This window comes from Sturnira hondurensis, unplaced genomic scaffold, assembly GCF_014824575.4.
Source record: "Sturnira hondurensis isolate 20B ecotype Veracruz unplaced genomic scaffold, ASM1482457v3 Scaffold0021632, whole genome shotgun sequence".
NCBI lineage: Eukaryota > Metazoa > Chordata > Mammalia > Chiroptera > Phyllostomidae > Sturnira > Sturnira hondurensis.
Window position 1 is genome coordinate 332283 of NW_028094263.1, and position 21672 is coordinate 353954.

At 56.8% G+C, this 21672-nt stretch overlaps 2 protein-coding genes across 5 annotated transcripts in view; one reads left to right on the forward strand and one right to left on the reverse strand.

The window, feature by feature from the left end:
• Positions 1-6757, forward strand: part of EZH1 (enhancer of zeste 1 polycomb repressive complex 2 subunit) — a 29642-nt gene extending 22885 nt beyond the window's left edge. For 3 of the 4 annotated variants that reach the window (XM_037033551.1, XM_037033552.1, XM_037033550.1), the window contains 8 exons: positions 129-169; positions 653-778; positions 1768-1946; positions 2436-2531; positions 2957-3038; positions 3540-3620; positions 4060-4144; positions 4427-6757. In XM_037033551.1, coding sequence (XP_036889446.1) covers positions 129-169; positions 653-778; positions 1768-1946; positions 2436-2531; positions 2957-3038; positions 3540-3620; positions 4060-4144; positions 4427-4487 — 751 coding nt within the window. In that variant the 3' untranslated portion in view covers positions 4488-6757. Of the gene's footprint in view, positions 1-128; positions 170-652; positions 779-1767; positions 1947-2435; positions 2532-2956; positions 3039-3139; positions 3223-3539; positions 3621-4059; positions 4145-4426 lie in introns of those variants that run through there. The other variant, XR_005064658.1, reaches the window with a different exon arrangement.
• A 281-nt stretch (positions 6758-7038) lies between these two features.
• CNTNAP1 (contactin associated protein 1) lies at positions 7039-21185 on the reverse strand. The gene is made up of 24 exons (XM_037033549.1): positions 20921-21185; positions 19940-20041; positions 19655-19848; positions 19051-19198; positions 18762-18965; positions 18025-18209; positions 17334-17477; positions 16178-16439; positions 15548-15697; positions 15126-15297; positions 14561-14667; positions 14279-14398; positions 13704-13907; positions 13343-13499; positions 13131-13258; positions 12646-12831; positions 11927-12148; positions 11434-11673; positions 10247-10600; positions 9968-10095; positions 9449-9542; positions 9034-9279; positions 8886-8933; positions 7039-8392 (listed from the first exon to the last, which is right to left on the reverse strand). Exons 1-24 carry the CDS (start codon positions 20982-20984, stop codon positions 8079-8081), a joined length of 4173 nt encoding a protein of 1390 aa, XP_036889444.1. The 5' UTR covers positions 20985-21185; the 3' UTR covers positions 7039-8078.
• Positions 21186-21672: the final 487 nt, after the last annotated feature.

The following is a 21672-nucleotide window of genomic DNA, read 5'->3' on the forward strand; positions in this document are numbered from 1 at the left end:
CGGGGACTTGGAAGGACACTCCCCAGCTACCAACCGCAGTCCCTCAGAGCAGGTCACATTGTCCTCTGCTTGCATCTGCAGAGTCCCCTAGGACCATGACCCCGACCTGCCCTGTCTCTCTCTTTCAGGCTGTGGGCTGCGCACTGCAGGAAAATCCAGCTGAAGAAAGGTAGGTCCCATCAGGGCCTTCTGCGGTTCCGCTCGGGTCTCACCGCCATGGCCCTCCACCCGCCTGCGGCTGCATTTGGCCATCCACCGCGCCGGCAGGCTGCAGCTTTTCTGCAGCAGCTGAGAACAGCTCAGCTTCTCACTGCAGCTGCAAAGATCTCTTAGGAGGTAGAGTTAGGGGCTTTGTGGCCTCTGACCTTCACAGTATGCCATTTTCTGGTCTAGACTTCATTCAGTGCTCAAAATAGCTGCACTAGAATCCTGGGCTATTTCCACACCTTCCCTACAAAACGAATCACCCCATTGTAGCTTATGAACAGCCATCATCTAGGGTTGCCTCTCATTTCAGGCACTAAATGTGTGTCCATGGTCATGGTTAGAACAGGCCTTCTAACCATGAATTAGCACCATTGGACACCTGGGAGGGAGGGCAGTCAGGGAGCGTGGCCACCACAGTGTCCTGGTCTGTTCTCTTCTCTCCTAGATAACTCTTCCACCCAAGTGTACAACTACCAGCCCTGCGACCACCCAGACCGCCCCTGTGACAGCACCTGCCCCTGCATCATGACCCAGAATTTCTGTGAGAAGTTCTGCCAGTGCAACCCAGACTGTAAGGACCCTTCCATTTCCCCATATCTGCCAAACGGCGCCCTCGGTGCCGCTCAGGTTGCCCAACCTCCTGTGCCTTTTGCTGCTTACAGGTCTTCTCATATTCTGTTTGCTGTGCTTTAAGCATTCTGCAAGAGACTGAAGATCTGGAAATGTCATTTTTTAAAAACCCTTACTTCTATGATTCTAAAAACAGCAATTATATAGAAATCAGACACTTTCCCAACTTCACCTTCCAGGACAGAATTAAGAAATAGGAGGATCTTTTTACGTATGGAGCAGTCACATCCTCCCTTTCCAGAATGTTTTATAACACACACAGGTTACAGTTCTGCCTGTGTCCAGTTTAGTTTGATATCTGACATTTTAATATCAGGCTGGTCTGGTTGTTGGCAGACCGTAGGATGAAGGCTAAAAGCGCTTCTCTCACGTCTTACCCCACTGTGCCCTTCTCCCTCAAGGCAGTTTGCTGGCAGCCCTTGCAGAACTCGGTGCCCAGGCAGCTGCGCTGGAAATGCCCCCAGCCCATGGCAGATATCAGTCTTAACCACAGAAGAGGGGTGCTCGGACTTTGGGGTGGGGCAGGGGTGCAGGATGGTGGCACAGAACGGATGCACTCTGCTCTCAGAATGACTTGTTTTGATGTTGAGTGTTCCCCAGTGAAAAACACTGATTTCATCTTCTTTGGGGTACTACCCACCTCCCTTCCAAACCCCAGCCCCGAGGAGGAGGGAGAGCACTGTTGGGGAATTTCGAGGAACTACATGTCCACAGTGAAACCTGCTTGTTTGACTCTCAGGCGTGCATGTTGGGAAGTGCTCTGTTTTCATTGGGAAAAAGTTTGAGTGTATGATTATTGGGCAAGGAACTTCTCTCCTATTTTACCGAATATCCTTGAACACGTCACATTGACTGCTCTGCTGTCCCCGAGTCAGACCTGACCAGCACTAGCCAGCTCTTCCCCCTGACCTTGCCCTCTGCCCTGCCCAGGTCAGAATCGTTTCCCTGGCTGCCGCTGTAAGACCCAGTGCAACACCAAGCAGTGTCCTTGCTACCTGGCCGTGCGGGAGTGCGACCCCGACCTGTGTCTCACCTGCGGGGCCTCCGAACACTGGGACTGCAGAGTGGTTTCCTGTAAAAACTGCAGCATCCAGCGGGGCCTCAAGAAGGTGAGGGCTTTTCTCAGGGTTCTGGGCTGGGCAGTGGGGCGGGGAGGGCTGCCCAGACCCCAGCAGCCCGTTTCTGCCGACTCCTTGGAGGGTTTGCACATGCAGGTGCTTGCTAAATCCTGAAAATACACATTTACTGAAGTAATAAAGCTTCTCTCCCAGTGGTGGGTTAGAAAAGCGGCACCCTGAACTGGCCAGACGAAAGGAGCGGAGAGGATGGACTGGTCATTGATGTCCATTTTTACTGGACATGCAGCAGTGAATTCCCATAGACTCAGGTCCAGAAGGGCCCAGGTCTAGAGGAAGAAGGTCACGTTCTGTTTTCTTCCCAGCAGAACAGGGTGGCCGAAGCCTTTTTCTGTTTTCAGATCCTCTTACAGTTGCTACCTCTTTCCACCCTGCCCCCCCCTCCCCGTCCACATGCACACCTTGCACAGATACCCCTCGTCACCCACACCCTGTAGTCTGAGGTTTGTCTCTCTTCCCCAGCACCTGCTGCTGGCCCCCTCGGATGTGGCCGGATGGGGCACCTTCATTAAGGAGTCTGTGCAGAAGAATGAGTTCATTTCTGAATACTGTGGGGAGGTGAGTGCTATCGGTTTGGCCCACACTCTTATGTGGGGAGGTGCTGTTGAGAAACCCTGATTTTCTGTGGTCCAGACTTCTGTGAATTAATCTCTAAATAACTCAGTGAGTTCTCATGTGGCCTCTTGGGGGATCCCACGGAACTGTTGCAGTCCTGAAACAAACCATTCTTCTTAATCTCTTTGGCAGTTCGGGCCACACAAGAGGGGCAGGCGGGGGTGGGGGTCCTCTTTTCAGCCTCCACACTGGCTGGCCTAGGTAGGGATTGGAATGGAATATCCCGAGCTCATATGTTGTGATTCGCCTCGTGGCACTCAGTATGTGACACCACCCCCACCACCCCCAACTGCTGTCTGTGGGCAGGGTTCAGTGCTCTGAGCAGACAGCCTAACCCCCTGCCATCTGATCCTTTTCTGTCTCTGCAGCTCATCTCTCAGGATGAGGCTGATCGACGAGGGAAGGTCTATGACAAGTACATGTCCAGCTTCCTCTTCAACCTCAACAATGGTACGGAGTCCCCCTCATCCCAAGGTGGTCTTGAGCAGGTCCTCCTTCCAGATGTGCCTTGTCGTGGTCCTGGTTCAGGTCAGCTCTGAATCTTCCAACAGATGCACAGAGCAAGGTGGTGAGATTGAACTCAGAGACACCATGCGCCACAGTTCACTTGCTTTGGGAGAACTTCCATCTCCAGGTTGTGTTTGTAATCGGAGCACTGAGCACTCACACCTCAGAACGCTCCCTTCCCAGATGAGCACAGGAGCTCCACAACTCCAGCAGGGGGGGCCCACGGGGAGTGCTCCCGCATGAAGCTGAATTCTTTTTTGTTTTTTTCTTTTAAGCTGCATTCTCATGCTGCCTGCTTTCCCAGCTCCTACTAGTACACTGGGCTTCAGAATTCCCACTGGATTGTCTTGTTTCCGTTACCATGTGATTGATTTTAAATTCAGGCTCAAGAAGCTATGGAGTTGCCTGGTGAGCTCACAGTCTTCCTTGGTTTACTTTACACAGATTTTGTAGTGGATGCGACCCGGAAAGGAAACAAAATTCGGTTTGCAAACCATTCAGTGAACCCCAATTGTTATGCCAAAGGTGAGTTCCCAGTGACCTGGGAGGTAGGCCGGGGAATGTATGCTTCATTTACTGTGATTTCTGTCTATTATTTACTTGTTTTAGCTGAGTTACTTTTTGTCCAGAGATAATCATGGTTAATGTCTGATACCATTTTGAGCCTCTGTCTCTCAGTTTCATAATGGTTTTTTTCTCAGTGAATACATTATAAACATTACAAATATAAACATACAAATATAAACATTTCCGCCAAAACACAAACGTTTTGAAGATCATTCTTTCCCCAAGTCAGTTGTGAGAAAAAGCAGTGTAAAAGCATACGGGCAACTTTACTGACTACTTTCTAACTCCACTCCATTTATGTTTTCACTGGGAATTGAGAGAAAATTCATCCAGAGCCAGACTGATCATTGGCTTGGGGTGGACTGGGAACCTAGCCCTGGGTGTATCCTCTTTGCAGTGGTCATGGTGAATGGGGACCACCGGATTGGGATCTTTGCCAAGAGGGCAATTCAGGCTGGCGAAGAGCTCTTCTTTGATTACAGGTGAGGCAGCCAGGACCGGTCCTACAGAGGTGGCCCTAGAGGTGGAAAGGGTGGCTGTTGGAATTGATTGGGGGGCTTAAGTGGGTGATACGGAGGAAGGAGAGGGTCCTCTGGTGGTCAGGGCCTTTTCTTGGTTCCGATCTCCGGTGCTTTGTCTCAGAAGGGGGAGCCTTGCTAACTGTTGTTGAGAAGTGGGAGGGGAAGTGAAACGGGAGGGGACTCCATCTTTTTAATCACAGAAGCCCCGATGGTAATCTCCTTCCTCCTCCTGCTCTGGGACAGGTACAGCCAAGCTGACGCCCTCAAATACGTGGGGATCGAGAGGGAGACGGATGTCCTTTAGCCCTCCCGGGCCCCGCGCCTGCGCTTATGGTAGCAGCAGCACTGTCTTTGCTTTCCTGCACACACCACCGCCCCTCAACTTCCTGTGCTCTGTCTCCCACCCGAGAAAACCCCCCACCCACTCCCTCTGTAGTGAGGCCTCACCGGTGTCCGGCGGGAACCACACTGTCTCAGTGAGAGGGGAGACAGAGGCAGCTCAGGCTGGGGCTCCCGGGAGAGAGCGTTGCGGGCATCGGAGGCTGCCGCTCAGGCCCCAGAGAAACAGCGCACAGGTTCCTGGTGGGTGATGTGTGCCCGACTGATTTCCCGTCACCCAGGCTGTGGCCTCGGAATCAACTCAGGCAGTTCCTAACAAGCATCAGCCTATAATTCCAACTTCCTGAATCAAGGGTCCTTAGGTAATTGGGTTGCCAGCCCCTCTCTCTTTGGTCCTAAGACCCAGAGAGGACAGGATAAGTGAAGTTTAGTACCTGGAACTTGAGTGGTCTGGGTTAAAGGGGGGCCTGGCAGGCAGCACGTACGAGATTTAGTGGGGAGATGGGTCACCTTGCCACCTCTTCCTTCCTGGCAGGGTTTATACTGGAAGGGTGGGTCCTGAGCATAGACATTCAGTGCTGGGAAAAAGGAAACTAAGGGCCATCCTTTCGTGGACAGAGGGGGCATCAGCCTGGTGCTAGCAGCCCAACTGCTGAGCTTGGGGCCCAGCAGGCTTTGAGGGACCTCTGTATGTCCTGGGGGGTGTGTTGCAGGTTCCCAGGAACAAGAGCCAGTGCCTGGTTGGCTCCTCCCAACGTTCTAGCTTAGCAACCACAGGCAGGTGTGGTGCTGCTACCTAAGAAGCATGAAGGGTGTGTCAGGCCGGGTGTGAGCGCTCTTGTTCCCTGGATCTGCAGTTTCTCGGCCTTCCGCTCCCCTTAGAGGCCAGGCCCACGGAGCCACTGTACTTACCTCTTCCTGGTAGACGGGTGCAGGCCTGGACCGGGGGAGACCATTGGTGTGACTGACTTTCCTGTCTGTAGCACCTGCTGTTGGAAAGGGCGGGTTGACGGTGTGTGTTTGGAGGTGGGCGAGGGGCTCCCACATTGCACGTGTTTAGTTAGGATGGTATCCTGTGTGTGCACTGCGGACTGGCAGGGGGTATTTGCAGTGTCGAGAAGACTACCTAGGCCATTCCGTGGTGCCATTCTCTCTGGGATTCATGCAGAGCAAAGCACTTTATTTCTTTTAGAAGGTCTAGATTGGGGTAGAGTTTGAGCCAAGGTTTCTGAGGTCCTTACCCAAATCCCATTCCTGAGGGAGGGGAAGGAGAGAGGTGGAAGCTTTCCCTCCAGGTCTGTCTCGTTGCCTGGTGGGGGTGGGAGGGGCTGCCTTGACACAGAACTCGGTGAGAAGAGGCCAGCACTAAGAGCTGCCCTGTGTCTATGGCTGGTGTGCTGAGCTGGCAGGGAGTAAGGGGCCTTGTGTTGGGTAAAAAGGACATGGGCAGGCACAGACTGGCCTAAGGAGGGTCAGAATGGGGAGCAGGCTTCCCCCTGCTCTCTGGGAAAGCAGAGCTGCTTTCCCTGTCTGTGTCGATCACGCCCTTCCTCCAGCCCCACTGGCCGCCCCATGTAGCAGTCAGTGAGTGGGATTCCTTCTGGCTAAGCAGCTGTCCAGGGATTTTTGCCGGACGTGCACACACACACTCACCTGCTGTCACCACACTTGTGGGCACATGCACTTAACAGAGCGCACTCACGCAGCACCTGGCAGAAGCGCCTCCCCACCACAACCCTGAAATGAACTTCTGCTGCGGTTTGTGTTGGTTGTGTAGGGGGGACACCTTCCAGCTGAACTGTGGGCTCTGAACTACTCAAGTTATAGGCAAAACCAGAGACAGATGAAGGAGTTAAATCTGTCTGAAATGCCAGGCACTGGCCACGAGGGATAAATAGGTGGAGAAAACTTACCTGCAGCCTTCAAGAGGCTGGGCTGACCCTGCCCTGCCCTCAGTGTGTAGCGTCACCGTGGGCCGACTCTCTGTCCCTGGTGTCAGACCACTGATGCTCCTGTCTCTCCAGCACTGACATCCTTTTTCCTTGCTGGCCCCCACCTTCCATGACGGGTGCCAACCCCTGCCCCCGGACAAGTGACAATGAATGGAGCAAGGTGGTGGGGGGCGGGGGAGGCTGGTATATATGTGCGGCTTTATTGCCAGTGAATTTCACGCACTTTAAAGTCCTGTGGCTTGTGACCTCTTATATGAATAAAGTGGCAGAATCCGTTTTGGCACATTGTGTACTGTCTGCTTTGGGGCTGGAAGGAGCCAGGGTTGGCAGCACAGGGGCAGCTCGGGCTGAAGCTTTATTAGCATTCTGATCCCCACTTGTCTGCTGAGATCTGGCGCTTGGGAGGGAAGGGTATTGGTGAGAACCAGTCAGGCTCCTGGTAGGTCACACGAGGATTCCGAGGGCTCCCCTCAAGAGATTTCCAGTCCCTCAGATTAGTTCCCTTAAAACCATTGCACTACCCACCACCCCACCCAACCAGGACACCAGCCACCGCACACCGACTGGGGCTCTACCACTCTGCTTTATTGGAACGGCACCGAGTCCGAGAGCACAGCTTCAGAGTGGAGGTCGGGTCAGGCTGGCTGAGGGACCGGCCGGCCGCATGGGACCTCTAGCACAGGAGAAGCGAACTGCAGACTGTGGCCCCAGCACAGAACAGGACAAATCGATTGATTTTTTTCTTTTATATATAAACTGATAATTTAAAAATTAGAGTGACATATAGTGGTTCTCTAGAGAGAAACTTTGCAACAAAAAATATATATAAAGAATATGACCTCTGGGCAAAGGAAGCAGCATCTCTGAGCAGAGAAAAGCAGACTCCTCATGCATTGGAGAGGGGCCAAGCCTTTGGACAGGCGGCAAGGCTATTGCATACCTTGGAAGGAGGAAGAGTAGAGGGCTGGCTAGTCAGTGTCTGCATGGTTTTCTTCTATGTTGCAAGTTTTATGGCTTTGGCTAAAGCATGTGAAGCAGCGGAGGTACTAAAGTGCTAAGCTGAGGCCTCTGAGTCTTTGTAAAAAACAAAAGAGGAGAGCGGGGGCCAGTAGTGAAGCCCTCCCTAACCCCCGACAGAGTGGACACAGGGAAGACATTCTGTAGGGCAGGGTTTGGGGGATATGATTCCGCCACCTCCTCCCCCATGCCTTGTGCATCCCTACAACCCCACACATCTGTCCCTGCTGAGACTGAATGTTTGAAGAGAGACGGTTAATCTCTTCTGCACTCTGTTAATCCCTGGCAGCAGCTGGGACAGGGATGGCAGGAAGGACCTGTCTTAACCCCATGAGGCTTCTCCTTTGGGGCAGAAAAACAATCAGGAGCCTGGAAAAATGGAAATGGGCAAGGCATTGGTTTAGGCAGTGAGGCCTGGCCACTCCCTTTGGTCCTGTCTGTAGCTCTGCCCACCAAACTTGGCGGGAAGGGCATCCTCTGTATGAGTAGAACCAGCTAAGAGGAGTCAAATGTCCCTGACAGGGTTGGGTGGAGACAGGTACTGGGGGATTCGAGAAAATGGACTTGGTCCCTGAAGCCCTTCTGATTCACTCAGACCTGGACTCCTCCAGGATCTGGGGTAGGTTTTGGTCCCGAGGGCCTGGGGCTGGGGCTGGGGCTGGGGCTGGGGCTGGAACTTGGGTGGAAGCTGGTGTCGGGGCTGGGGCTGGAACTTGGGTGGAAGCTGGTGTTGGGGCTGGGGCCAGGGCAGAGCCTGAAGTAGGTAGGGGAGGCTTGCTGCCAGGGTAGTCGTGGGTGGCCTTGGGTTCATTGGTGTGGTAGGAACCCTTGTAGCGATGATTTTGCAGATAGAAGAGCACCAACATTCCCACCAGTCCCAGCAGGAGGAAGGCCACCAAAACTGAAGGGGAAAAAAACAATTCAGGGCAGATCTTGGGGGTTTCACCTTCACATAGACGCGCATATACACTTCCGACTAAAGCATAGGTGTGCAACAGTGTCCGCTCCCGACCCGGCAGGCTTTCCTAAGTGTCTGCTAGGTCTGAACCCTGGCTTCTCCCCTGCTGTCTTCTATTTTTAGTATTCTCTTCATGTCCCTGGTAGTCCCTGCAGTTTCTTCTCTCTCTGGATGTTACTGTATCCCCATTTCCTCATTCCTTACCCATAGCCCCATCTTAATAATTCAGTTAAAAGTGTAGCATCCTCGAGCACTTAAAAATCTCCAGCTCAGTTATGTGCCACCTCCATTCAGCATGGCCTGTCTCATCCTTCTTTGCACCACCGTGCACCTGGTGCCCTCGCCACCCCTCAGCTCTGGACACGCGGGGCGGGAAGGGGGTGCTGACGGTCAGAGGGTGGAGTCGGGAGGTCCGGGTGGGGCTCGCACTACTCACAGCCTAAAAGTATGGCGACCCATCCTTCATCATGGTAGTATGGGAAGTCTGAAGAGGAGAAAGCACCAGTTAGGAGAAGCCTCTCTCCTTACCTGGTAGAAACGACTTTCTTTCCCTGTCACCCCTCTTCTGTGTCGCGGGGACATACCTGGGGGCAGGTACCAGGGATCCAGCTCAGGTGGCACCTCTGCGATAAGACGTGGCATGGCTCCACAGTTCGACTCAGCCAGTTCTCCCTGAACTCGAAGGGCCTCAGCTAGCTCTGCGGTCATGGGTCGAGGGGTCCGAAAGTGGGTCTTGAGGGGAGCCACATTGTTGAATCGAACACCAGACAGGCAGCCCGAGAAACCTGGGGTGTTGTAGCGCTGGATCTCTGGGTCGATTACTCCCGTCTCTGGGGGAGAGAGGAGCCCTGGACCACCAGTCGCCCTGTCCCCTCTCACCATCTAGGCACCCACTCACCACCGCCTGCACTGCGAGTCCCAGGTCCTCCACTCCCTTCTGGGCTCCAGGGGCTTCGCCCACAATTTCTTACCCAAAACGCACTGTCACCCACAGCTTACCCATGACGCGCCCTAGATACAGGGCCTTGGGCGAGTCCAGCTGGCTGTCCACCAACAGGGAGAATTTCTGTTCGGTCAGTGGGAAGTAGTCCACCTGAGGCGGGGCGGGGGAAGGAAATGAGCGGGGAGAACCAGAGGCAGACGCAGCCACGGTCACGCAGGAACTCTGTCCACGCTGGTGTAAGTCCTGGCTCTGTCCTCGGTGGGCGACCCCTGGGCCCAGGTAGAGGATTTGGTGTGGAAACCCCGACAGTCTGGGTCGGAGCCTTGTTTTTGCAGCTGCTGAGTGGTTTGGCTTTGGGAGAACCACTGTATTTCCTAGTCCGGGTAAGGATTTGTAAAACAGCTGTAAGAACACCTGCGTACCCGAGCTACCGCGAGGCCTGTTGTTAGTCACACAAGGTAACAAGTGTGAAGATGCTGTGTGAACTGGAACGTGCTCTACAAGCGCTACACATCTGACGTTTTCCGTAGACCGTGGGGCGACGGTCGGAGCTGGGCCGCCGCCCTCACACGCACCTGGACGGAGAGGCTGCGGTAGACCCGGGTGATGTTGACACTGTGGGGCTGGCCGTCAGTGACAGGTCGGGTGGTCAGTTGGTAAACGTAGGGACTGGTGCCCAGCTGGTACCGTAGCTGCAGAGTCCCTGGGGGTGCAGAGGGGAAGTCTCCTGTCAGGTCCTTCAGTCCCCATTTTCTAGGGTCCTTGCAGGTGTCAGTGGGTCAGCAGCCATGAGAACTACTGATGGGAGGGTGCCATCCGTGGAGGAGCCAGGGGAGCACCCATCGGGAGCTTACCGTCCTCCTTGATGAGCACGGCCATGTAGTCGCGCACAAAGGAGCTGACGTAGAGCAGGACGGCGGGGGCGGAGTGGGTGCTGAAGCTGAAGGACACCTCCTCGCCAGTGACGTTGTACACGGGGCCCCGGTAGCCCGGCACAGGCCGGCCGGGCTGCGGGTAGTCGGGCAGACGGTAGCCGGGGCCATGGTAGCCAGGCACGTAGCCGGGAGTGTCGTAGCCAGGGATGTAGCCTGGCTCGTAGCCCGGCACCGGCCGGCTCAACATGTGGGAGAACTCCCGGGCTGCGGAGCGCAGGGCCGACTGCAGGTTATAGCGCATCCAGGTGCCGGGCTCGAAGAAACCACCGATATCTGAAGGCAGAGGTAGTGAGATCAAGGCCTCGTTCCCACGTGAAGACACTGTCTGTCAGCCACACATACCCGCCCCTGGGACTTGCCTTCAGTTCCTGCCACCAACCAGTTTCATCTAATCCAACCCCTGCATTTTACAGGCGGGGAAACCGAAGCTCAGATGGGTATTCTTGCTTAAGAATACACAGTAAGTGGAGAGCCAAGATTAGCATGGAGATAGCGTGACCCCGTCCAGCACCTTCCCCACTACTCACACTTCCAGACCAAGACCAGAGGCCTCCTGCTGGTCCCTAAGCCCCTGCCTCTCCCTAACTCCGCCAGACCTGCCGTCAACGACCCACCTGCTCTCACAGCCTCCTAGACCAGCCTTTGGGAGGATGCGGTCTGGGTGTGTGTGCGGAGGTCTTGCTCTGGTGAATGACAAGGTTCTCCTTAACCGAGAACCAGGCTGGAGACAGGTGTTAGGAGTGCAGCAATTGTCAAATAGGAAATGGCTTAGGAGGGCCTCATGCAGCCTGAGGTGGGTATGCTTGCAAGGGGGGTAACCTGTGTTACCTTGGTGACAGGGGAAGACGGGAAAGTTATTTGCTTGTTGCATTGGAGTTCTTTTCCTACCACCTAGCTGTACCGCCCTTTCTTGTCCCATTTTATGCCTTTGGAGTTGCCCGGCATCCTCAGCTGCCTGATGGCCCCAGCTCGGGGCTCAGGAACCTAGGCACAGCTCCGGTTTTCTTCTGGTGTTGACCTGACACCCTCCTTCCTTCCTTCCCTGCCACCCCTGCATCTCCTTACACCCTAGGGCTCCCTGCCCTCCCGTAGCCAGCAGTGCTGACCGTGGTTGCAGTATGGTCCGTCAAATGCCGTGAGGTCACAGTCACACGTGTAGTAGCTGTAGCGCTCCACGCAGCGGCCTCCATGGAAACAGGGGAGGCGGGGGTGGGCGCAGCGGCCCGTGCAGTTGGGTGAGGTGCCCTCAGAGGCATTGGCGCGACCTTCCAGGTTCAGAGTTACTCCATTCAGACGCATAGCCCTCAAGCAGCCCACGAAGGGGCGCCTCTTAAACTCTGCAGACCCTGGGAATGGTGGGCAGGTCAAGAAACAGATGTAGAAAGAGAAACCAGTAAGTGTTGGGGTTGGGAAGGGAGCCAAGCAAGCCAGAAGAATGGAATAGAGCCAGGGACTGGAGAGGAAAGGTGGGCCTTCGGCTCACCGGGAAGCAGAGGGGATTGGGAGCTACAACATGGGGTCCCTGGGAACAAGGAGAGCAGCCTTGAGAGGGTGGGAAGGTTGAGGAAGCTTCAGACATGCCTCTGGGTTGCCACTCACCGACGTAGAGGGGCTGGTCGTACTCCAGCCAGATGTAGGTCTGCAGGGGCATCGGCCGCACCACCCAGGGCCGGTGGTCCACGCGGAGCCGGGCCTGCTTCACGTTGATGTCAGCCCGCACCAGGTGCCACTCATCATCGTTGAACTCAAAGTCCTCCGAGTGCACTGTAAGGTTCTCATCTCCGTTCCCCACGTCAAAGGCGAAGACCACATCCCGGGATGCTAGACCACGTGGGGGTGAGGGGAGAGACTCAGACCCCCCGAGGTCCTACACAGACTGCTCAGCCAACACCACCTCTCCTCTTCCCTCCGAACTCCTGGAGTGTCCCTCCAGTTTGTCTATGGCCTGGGACAAAACCCGCAAACTGCCTGAACCCTTGTGCCCCAGGTCTCTCCCAAATTTACAGACTGCTGAGCCAGCTTTCCAGCCCCACTTCTCGGGTTAGAAGGACAGCTGGTCAGGTAGGAGTCCAGCTCCCTATTCCCAGATAAGGAGCCCAAGGCCCAGAGAGGCGAACGGGGTGCTGCCCCACCCCCCCGCTCCCCATCACACAGCCAGCTTTCCAGACAGAGCTAGGCCCAGGACCCCGGCTCCTCGAAAGCCCACTCCATCCTGCCCCTCACAGGGGCATCTGGCCTGGTCTCTTGCCCCAGCTTCCACCTACCCCATTTCTCCCCAGAGAACAACACCCCATGTTCTTCCTAGTGCGTCTGCTCACTGTTTAGCTCCACCCGCACGTAAGGTCGGCACCACTGGTAGTACGGGCCCCCCATATTCTCTAGGAAGACTCCCGAGGGAGCCGAGGTCCGGAAGTAGAAGGAAATGTCGAGGCTGTGGTTGGCACAGATTGGAGGGAAGCGCAGGGTGGTCCCGGTGTGGAAGGAGATAGTGTTCCAGGAATTGCCTAGAAAACCAGACAGAGGAGGGCTTTGTCAAGGAGGTTGGGGGGGTAGGGGTAAGGGAGCCTCAGGGGAGCTGGGAGAGCTCAGGTAAGGCCAAGCTGACAGCCGGGGAAACTGCAGGGAGACCAAGGACTGTAATGAAAGAGCAAGGAGTAGAGGAGCAACATAGAGGGGGCTGTATCGTAGCAGGACCTGGGGCTTCTGGCCCTGTGTCCTGCAGGCACCCCGTGGGTCAGGTGGCCTAGATTTTGGAAACAGAAGAGCCGACCCTGGAGGGTGCACAAAAGGGCCTGCCACTCACGATCGCCATAGCAGCGCAGCGGCCGCAAGAAGAACTGGGCCTCAGAAGTGGAGCGGTTCGTGTCCCCCACCACCACCTGAGTGACAGGCAAGTGGTCCACAAAGGTCAGCAGTCCCTTGTCGGTTCTCCTGTGGAGGTGAGATGCGGAAGCTCAGCCCCTGCCTTGCATGCGTCCAGGGATCCAGAAAGCCCTGGCCCTTTGCCTCCCTCACCACTGGGGCTGGTCAGCGTCACAGTTACAGTGCAGAGCGGGGTCCACGCAGCTCCGGTCCAGGCCACAGGCGCAGCGCTGGATCCCAGGCTGCGAGCCTCCCCAGTAGAAGTGCTGCTCCTCGTTTCGGCCAATCCAGAAGCTGTACGGGTAGCCTCCTGGGAAGAGGGGCAGGCGGCTTCCAGGCCCTGTCCCTCCACGGGCCTCTGGGCTCCTCTCTTGCCCTTCTAACCAGCCCAGGCTCTTGAATCTTCTAGCCCAAGGCTCCGGCTTAACCATCTGGTTTCTTTCTCCCAGGCCCCCACTGGCCTCCCCTCCAACTCTCTGCCTCACCCTCCTACCCCCAGCCCCTAGCCCCCAACCTGCAGTGTTGAGCAGCCTGGAATTGTAGCAGGAGAATTCGATCCATTGTTCACAGTGCTGGGAAGCGTTGGCCAGGGCACTGACTTCCTCCCAGGATGCATTCCAGTACTGGACAGCCCCCAGGAATGGCCGCTCCATGCTAGAGCCTGTCACCCGAGTTGTCCACAGCCTGTCATGCCGCACAACTGTCCATGCCCGGTTCTCTGGGGGAGGAGCAGGGACAGCTTTGGCTGGAGATGGGCATTCTCTACCCATCTCTCTGCCCACTTCCACCACCGCTGCTGCAATTCGGAGCAAATAAAAGCGGCCAGCAGCTGCGCTCCAGCCCAGCTTTGGGCCCCGGGGCCCCGTAGGCTGGAGGTGAGGTGCCTGAAACAGACCAGGAAGCTGGAATTTATCTGCAAGGCTAGATTACAACATATTCAGGAGTGTCCCTTTCCCCTTCTGCCCTCCTTTAACCCCACCGCAGGTTGCTCCTTTTGGCCACTGGCCACCCTTCACTCTTTCCCTGCTTCCCCCACAACCCAGCATAGCCTTGTCAGCTGCCCCTCCACCGCCCATCGGAGCCCCTTACCTCGGATGTCACAGTACACCACAAATGGCTTCAGGGGGCCACTGCCATCAGGGTCGATGGTGAAGTTTCCAGAAATTTTCCCACTGAGCCGATAAGCCTCACAAGATTCCTTATACAAAGCTGGTAGGTGGTAGGGTGGGGGAAAGGCAATTACGGGTTCAGAGGGCTAGGAGAGCCAGCCCCACCACCTCTAGCAGCCTCATGATCCCCAGCAACCTTCTCCTGACACCCCCCCCCCACTGTCCCCGACTCTTCCCCATATCCCACGAGTGAAAGGCTTACGTTCATGGCAGGTCACCCCCTTGTAGCCAGTCAGCTCACAATAGCAGATGAAGTCATCCCAAGACTGGTAGCAGCGTCCATCGTGCTCACACATGTTGGGGCTGCACCTAAGGAAGGGTGGGCACTGGGGAGCAGCCTTGTTGGAAGCCCGAGAGTGGGGGCTGACCCCCACAGGCTCCGCTCCCAGCCCCCGGGAGGGCCAGAACGCCATGAGAGAGACCTCGCCCAACTAGCCAGTGTGGGCCGAAACGCCGGGGCCTCAGGCGGGCCTCAGGGCTCAAGTACTGTTTCCCCTTCCCTAAAAGAACAAATAATGCTTTGTACCACACCCCCAAGAGAAAGCCTTCTAAGACAAAACAATAGATTCCTCATTTCCATTCTGAGCATATGTCACTTTAAGGTGAGACACAGGAGGTGAGAGGTCAAGGAGGAATCATCTCCAGGTGGGAGACTGAGGAGCTGGGACCAGAGGAAAGATTATTGAGAAAGGCCACCCCCTTTGGGACATCATGGAAGAGGGCTTTGAAGGGGGTCACCTCCGGCAGGGAGAGGAGCTTCTGGATACCTGTCCGTGATGCCACATGTGTCAAAGAGGATCTCGGCGAAGTATCCAAGCCGCCGGCCCTCCACCTGAGTCAGGTTGACCAGTTGACCGTCCACCTTGAACAGCTCCATGCAGCCATGGAATGCTGTCTGGTTAGAGTGGCAGTCCCATCGACTGGCTGGCTTGGGACAACCTGGAGCAACCACCCCTGTGAGGCCCTGCCCACGGGGCACCCCGAGGCCCTCCCCAGGGAGATGCCAAGGCAGAGCCAGACGTGCAGGGAGGAGGGCAACAGGTAATGGTGACTTTCCAGTTCCCACGGCCCCAGAGTGGAGAGAGGGGTGTATCCCTACACAGCTGTCCATGTCATCCCACCTGAGTGGACTCCGGTGGCAGCCTTCCCTCCCAGGGACAGGGATCTGGCTGGGTTAGCCGACACTTACCTCCAAAGAAGTATGAAGTCCCTGTACGGATCAACAACGGGTACGAGACCCTGACCTCTGCCCCCTCCACGTCATCAATGCTGATGACTGCGTGGTTGTCCTGTGCCGCAAAGTTCACCTCGTGCCAAAAGCCATCATTCAGGCGGAACCCTGGACGGGAAAGGAGGCTGCTGTGGGTGGGAAAGCACCAGGCCCTGGGAGAAATGGGTCTTTCGTGGGGAGGCAGCACCCCCACTCTGTGTCCCATTGTTACACTTATCACACCAAGCGGTGACATCCCAGTGTCTCTCTTCACCATCCATAACCCCAGCAGCTTGTACAGAGTCTGCAAAGTTGTGAGTGAGTAACAACCACCTCCAGACACTCCTTGGAACTGGAGAATACACTGGGACTCTCAGCCTTCTTGCTTCTCCCAGCACCTACGGCCCCTCAGGTCGTCTGCCCCAGGCCCAGCTGCCTCCATCCTCTTCCACCTTTTCCCAGGGTCCTGGGACCGCCTGCTCTGCTCCCCTCCCCCTCCCCCCCACTCCTCTCCAATATGCAAGGCCTCAGGCCAGGCCCACAACCTCCCCAGATCTCCTCTGCCCTTCTCGGGCCTCCTACTGTCCCGCACCGCCATCCACCCCTCACCAGCGGCGAACTGCAGCTTCTTGCGGCCTGTCTGCGCGATGGACACGTTGACCTGCCCTTCGCTGAGCATCAGCTCCACGTGGCCCAGCCCGTCCCCCAGTTTGGAGTAAAGCAGCAGTCCCGTGAGGTCCCAGGTGCGGAAGCGGAAGGAGACTGCCAGGCGGCCGCGGCGCGGGAAGCCAGGCACTTGCAGGAAGTTGTGAGGACCCCCGAAGTTGACCGGGTGAGGAACCGGGTCCAGGCAGCGGAAGGCCACCTTACCCTGGGGGCGAAAGTGAGCATCCATCAGCAGTCGAAAGCAACTGCTGGGAAATCCCGTTTCTGTACTGGTCTAAGATCTTTGTCACTGGGCGTGGGAGCGTGGGGCCTAGGGGTAAGAGCTCCATCCCTGACCGTTCTCACCCCCTAGAAGCATGTCCAGCTGCAGAGGGGGGCTCTGCTCGCTCGCTACCGCTGATCTACACCGTCTGCAGGATAGCCACCTCCTCCCTTCCGAAGGCCAGAGGCGATTTCCTGCAGGTTTTAGGGCAGCCATACTGAATTGCGCGCTCCTGAGCTGGGGCGGAGGGATCCCACCAAAACGGCCTGAGTTCAAGTCCCTAGGAAGCCTCTGCACCACTGTGCGCCCCCTGGCCGCGCCTCTCCAGGCGTCTGCACCTGATTCTCTTTACCTATTCATTGAGCAGGTGAATGGCCAGACCAGCTTCCTAACTGGGAGGGTAAAGGGGGGAACTTTGGACTTCCTGAATTTCTGTGATGCCCCCCACTTGAGCATCTGGCTGCGGAGAGGTCCTGGGCTTCTATCTGATTGTCAAGGTCTCTCCCCGCTCCACCTCTTTGCTTTCCGAGAGGTTCTGATGTCCNCTAGGAAGCCTCTGCACCACTGTGCGCCCCCTGGCCGCGCCCCTCCAGGCGTCTGCACCTGATTCTCTTTACCTATTCATTGAGCAGGTGGATGGCCAGACCAGCTTCCTAACTGGGAGGGTAAAGGGGGGAACTTTGGACTTCCTGAATTTCTGTGATGCCCCCCACTTGAGCATCTGGCTGCGGAGAGGTCCTGGGCTTCTATCTGATTGTCAAGGTCTCTCCCCGCTCCACCTCTTTGCTTTCCGAGAGGTTCTGATGTCCCATTCTCCCAGATCCCCTGCCCACTGGCCTCGAAGGTGATCCGCGAATGGCGCCGCACAGCCAGGTCCGCGATGTTGACTCGGTTGAAGATGATGTTTTCCATGCAGCCACGGAAGTTATGCCGATAGCCGAGGTTTTTCTGCGCGGCACCCACCAGGCCCCCGACGAACATCTGCGGGCGGGTTAGGGGGTGAGGTTCCCAGTGCGGGAGCGTGCGCGTGCTTCCCTTGCACTCCCCGCCATACAGCTTTGTAAAAGACTTGAAATACGCATTTCCCCCGTGTTGGTATTAAAGCTGTAAGCTTGCTGGGCCCCCCACCCCGAGGTTTGGGTTCTAGTCCCGAATCCAACACCAAGTGGCTGCACGCCCTTGGGCAAGTCCATACAACTTTCCGGGATTCTTCACATGCAGACCGGGGTCAGGGTCTTTACCAACCCCACAGAGCTGGGCAACCCAGAGGGGTAATTTTTTCATCTCGCCCAATCCCCCAGATCCAGATTTCCAAACCGCATCTCAGCAATTCTGGGCGGGGAGGGGGCGCCCGGGGATCTGTATGTTAACAGCAACAACGACAAACCCCAGGCCTTTGTGTGAGCTGCAAGTTTGCCAAAAGCTGCCAGGATACTTAGAAACCGAAAAGCAAGGACGGTGGAGAGAAGTGGTGCCCCCCCACCGACCCACCCAGCACCCCATTCAAAAGAGCCCCTGCTCTGCTCACCTCGGAGTCCAGGTTCAGTCTCTCGAAGTCGCCATTGAGAATAAAACGCTGCACGTAGCCGTCCAGGGTGAGATTGGCTTGGCGGCCAAATCTGTCCACACGCACATAATGCCAGTGCTGGTCATTGAGGACCCCGCCAGCGCTCACTGATGTGTGTCCGGGCCTTGGTTGGATGGGGCTGCTGCCTGAGGGGCAATAGGGCTAGGTCAGGCCTTGAACCTGGAGACCCCCAGTAAACCCCCCAGGCCAAGCAGCAGCCAGGGAGGGTGGGCATACAGAGAGTGGACCACCAGGAGTCTGGGATGGAGTGGTGGTCATCGGCAAGGATGTGACTTAGGGTGAGACAGTTAACCTCTTTGAGCCTCTGTTTACCTATCGGTAAAACGTGGGGCATGATAGCTGCTTCTACTTCATCATGTGGATGCTCCAAAGAAACTAATTAGACACAAAAATAATGTCCATTTAGTGTGTGTGTGTGTGTGACATTTTTACAATGAGGAGACTGGGACTGGAGAAGTGCCATCTCCAAGGTCACACCACTAGCGGGTAGTAGAGCTGAGACTGGAATCCAATCTGCTAACTTGCTGTCCAGTGTTTTGCTAGTACCAAATTCTACGCGTAAAAGGTGGGGTGTTTGGTCCAAATAGAAGAGCTTCAGGAGCAGGCGCGGGTTCGCGGAGAAGGTGCGGCGAGGGGCGCGGCTGCAGCGCCTCAAGAATCGCGCCGGGTTCGCTCACCCAGGCTCATGTGCAGCAGCAAGTGCGCCCCCTTCAACTCGAGCGTCACGTAGTCGCCCTGGACGCCCTCGGCGTGCAACAGGAGCCCATCCTTCTCTTCGGTCTTGAAGCTGAAGGCGATCACGTCCCACAGGCTTCGGCTGACCCCTCGCGGAAAGCGGTATGAGATGGCATCATCGCCGTCGAAATAGAGCACATCGGACTCTGCGCAAACGAGCGTAGGTGGGCCGGGGACCGGGGAGTCTGTGTGTCTCCCAGGGCCCCTTCCACGACGTCCGCGCACACTCACTGTAGGGACAACCGTAGAGGCCCAGCCGCAGGCCGATCTTGCCGCGCGGGTTCCAGGCCAAGGGCACGATGCGGATGTAGCGCGCGGTGAAGTGGTAGTGCAGGTCGTGGCGCACCACCGCCGAGTCGTTCACGTTACCGAAGAAGGTCTGAGAAGGGAGGAGAGAGGAGTGACCCGGTCCCCACCTCGGCCTTGTTTCCCAACAGCCTCCCAGCCCACAGTTGTCACCCCCAGCCAATCTCCACTTCCCAAAGGCAAACACTCCTTGATCTCCCCTGCCTTCAGGGCTTGATGCAAACACAATTCCCCTAGCCTAAAGTGTCCTCTCCCACTATTGAATTATTTCCTCAAAGCTCAAGAAGGGTCACCTCCTTCAAGAAGCTCTCCCAGATTTCACCCTAGGGTTGTCAAACCCTGCCCTCTGGGAGTGTCTTGTACACATGGTGAGCTTACAGTCCCTCTGGACGGAGTCTCCAGAGTGGAAGTCACTGTTCCTCATCTGTGCCCTCACCAGCACCTCCTCCCTTTCCCCACAACTGAATGCCCAGCCCAGGCGGCAAAGCTGAGAAGGTTCCCCAAGTGCATGTGCAGGAGGTTGGAGTACCGCATTGTGCCCTTGCTGGTAGAATGGCGTCCAGCTGTCCACTCGGTCTCCATAGAGCAGCATGTAACGTGTGACCCAGTCCCAAGAGTTAAAGGAGCCCTGTGTGGCCACAGCCCGAATCCGGTGCTTCTTCATTAAGTCGATCTGGAGCCAGGGATTCGGGTCCCCGATCCGGGGAGACCATCCGCTTATGCCTACAGAAGGGGCGAGGGCTTTCGCCACTGGCTCCCCCTCTGCCCGCAGCCCTCCAGATCCCCCCACTTCTCCGTGGGGCCAGGTGCTCACCATGCAGCCGGGCAAAGCGAGGTGTGGTGAAGAGCCCATAGTAGGAGGAGGCACCCAGGGAGCGGGCGTACAAGGGCCCGACCAGCTCTTCGTCACAGCCGTCTGGGTTGGGGGAACAGGAGTATGGGTGGGGACAGCCCCTCCCAAAGGCCCCGCACACTAATCCATTAGAGCTCCTCCTCCTCAGTTCCCCAGAGGCCAACCCAGCCCTGACTTAAGCCACCTAATCAACCCAGGCCGCAGCAACCGCTGCTGCACACTCAGGGGAAGAAGCTACCTTCTCTGGGGGAACCCTTAAGCCAGACCCTCCCTAGTCCCGTTCTTGCGTTGATCAACCCGCGGGGCTCAGTACCCCCAACACAGTCTGAAACTGAGCGTCTTTCAGAACCCGAGTCAGCCTGACAGCAATCCGGCCGCATCCTGAGCAGCGCTCCCACTCATCAGCATCCCCAGCCTGCACCGATTCCAGATCCAGGCCTTGGTCCCGACCCCAGCCAGTCCTGGCACCACCGTCAGCTCCGTGCCCAACCTTAGCAACAATCAGCCGCCAACTCCTGCCTGGATCCCAGCCCCAAAGTCCAGAGCTCACCCCCAAACCCTAGCCCCTGGGCCAGTGCCAAGCCTAACCCCAGCCCTTGACAAAACCTTAATTCAACCCCGGGTCACCATTAACACCCTTATTTTCAACCCTCAAACCCTGGCACCGGCTCCGGCTTGGATCGTAGTGCCAAATCCCGGCCAGGGTCGTCTCTATCCTCGGCTCCGGCTCCGAGCCCAGCCCCAGACCTGGGCGCACGCGCCAGCCTTGGAGCTGCATTGCGGAGCGCGGGGGAGAGGAAGGAAAGGATGAAAGCGAGCGAGCGAGCGAGCGCCGGCCGGGAAGGGACCCACGACCACCCAGCCGCAATGCGGTTCGGGACGCGCCCTGCAGGCTTTGAACTCCTGGGCCCAACCCTGCCAGCCTCCGAGCCCCGCACTCACAGTAGCCCCAGCCCTGAGCTCCTGAGACCGCGGCAAGCAGGATACAGAAGAGCCGGAGACTCATCCTGCGGGGTTGCCGGGTCTCCTCGGCCGCCTCCCGGTGCCCCGCTGGGGCTAGGGCTCCAGTTCCAGCTCCGGCTCCCAGCCCTCCTGGGGTTCGCAGCGGGTCACCGTCTCTCCTCCTCACCCACCCTCTCTCTTTCCTTCTCCTCCGACCCTTCTCCCCCCGCCCCCCCTCCTTCAGTCGCTCCTGGTTCTCCGCTGTTCTCTCCGCTCTCCTTTCCACCCTCTGTCCTCTCACCTCCCCCCTCCCCAGCCTCCCTTTCCTAGCGCGCGCCGCTTTCCCGGACCCCGCGCAAGCGCGCACCTCAGCCTTGCTTCGAAAGGGCGGGGGTAGAGAGCCTCCAGCCACCGGGAAATACCCTGAATAACCGAGGCTGGCGAGGACTGTGGTCGCAGGGGTGGGGGAAGGGAGGGCGTGAAGAATCCGAGGCGGGGCGGGGGCGGGGGGCGAGTTGCCTGTGGATGGGGAGAAGAATAGGAAAACATTCTAACATTTTCCAAAGGCAAAGTACGAGTATGTTCCAAGCACCCTTGCTAGGCACCCTCATAACCCTATGAATTCAGTATTTTTACCTTTTACTCCACTTTGCAGATGAAAACCCCGAGGCTCAGAGAAGTAAAAAACAAAAACAAAAACAAAAAACAAACTTACGATCACACAGGTAGCTAGCAAAGGAGGATATTCCAAA

Coding starts and splice junctions, on each gene's coding strand:
- CNTNAP1 (XM_037033549.1), bottom strand. CDS start 20,984: ATGAGTCTCCGGCTCTTCTGTATCCTGCTTGCCGCGGTCTCAGGAGCT. Junction 20,042..20,920: donor AGCTCAGGGCTGGGGCTACT/GTGAGTGCGGGG, acceptor CCCCCAACCCAG/ACGGCTGTGACGAAGAGCTG. Junction 10,096..10,246: donor CGTGCTCATCAAGGAGGACG/GTAAGCTCCCGA, acceptor CTGCACCCCCAG/GGACTCTGCAGCTACGGTAC.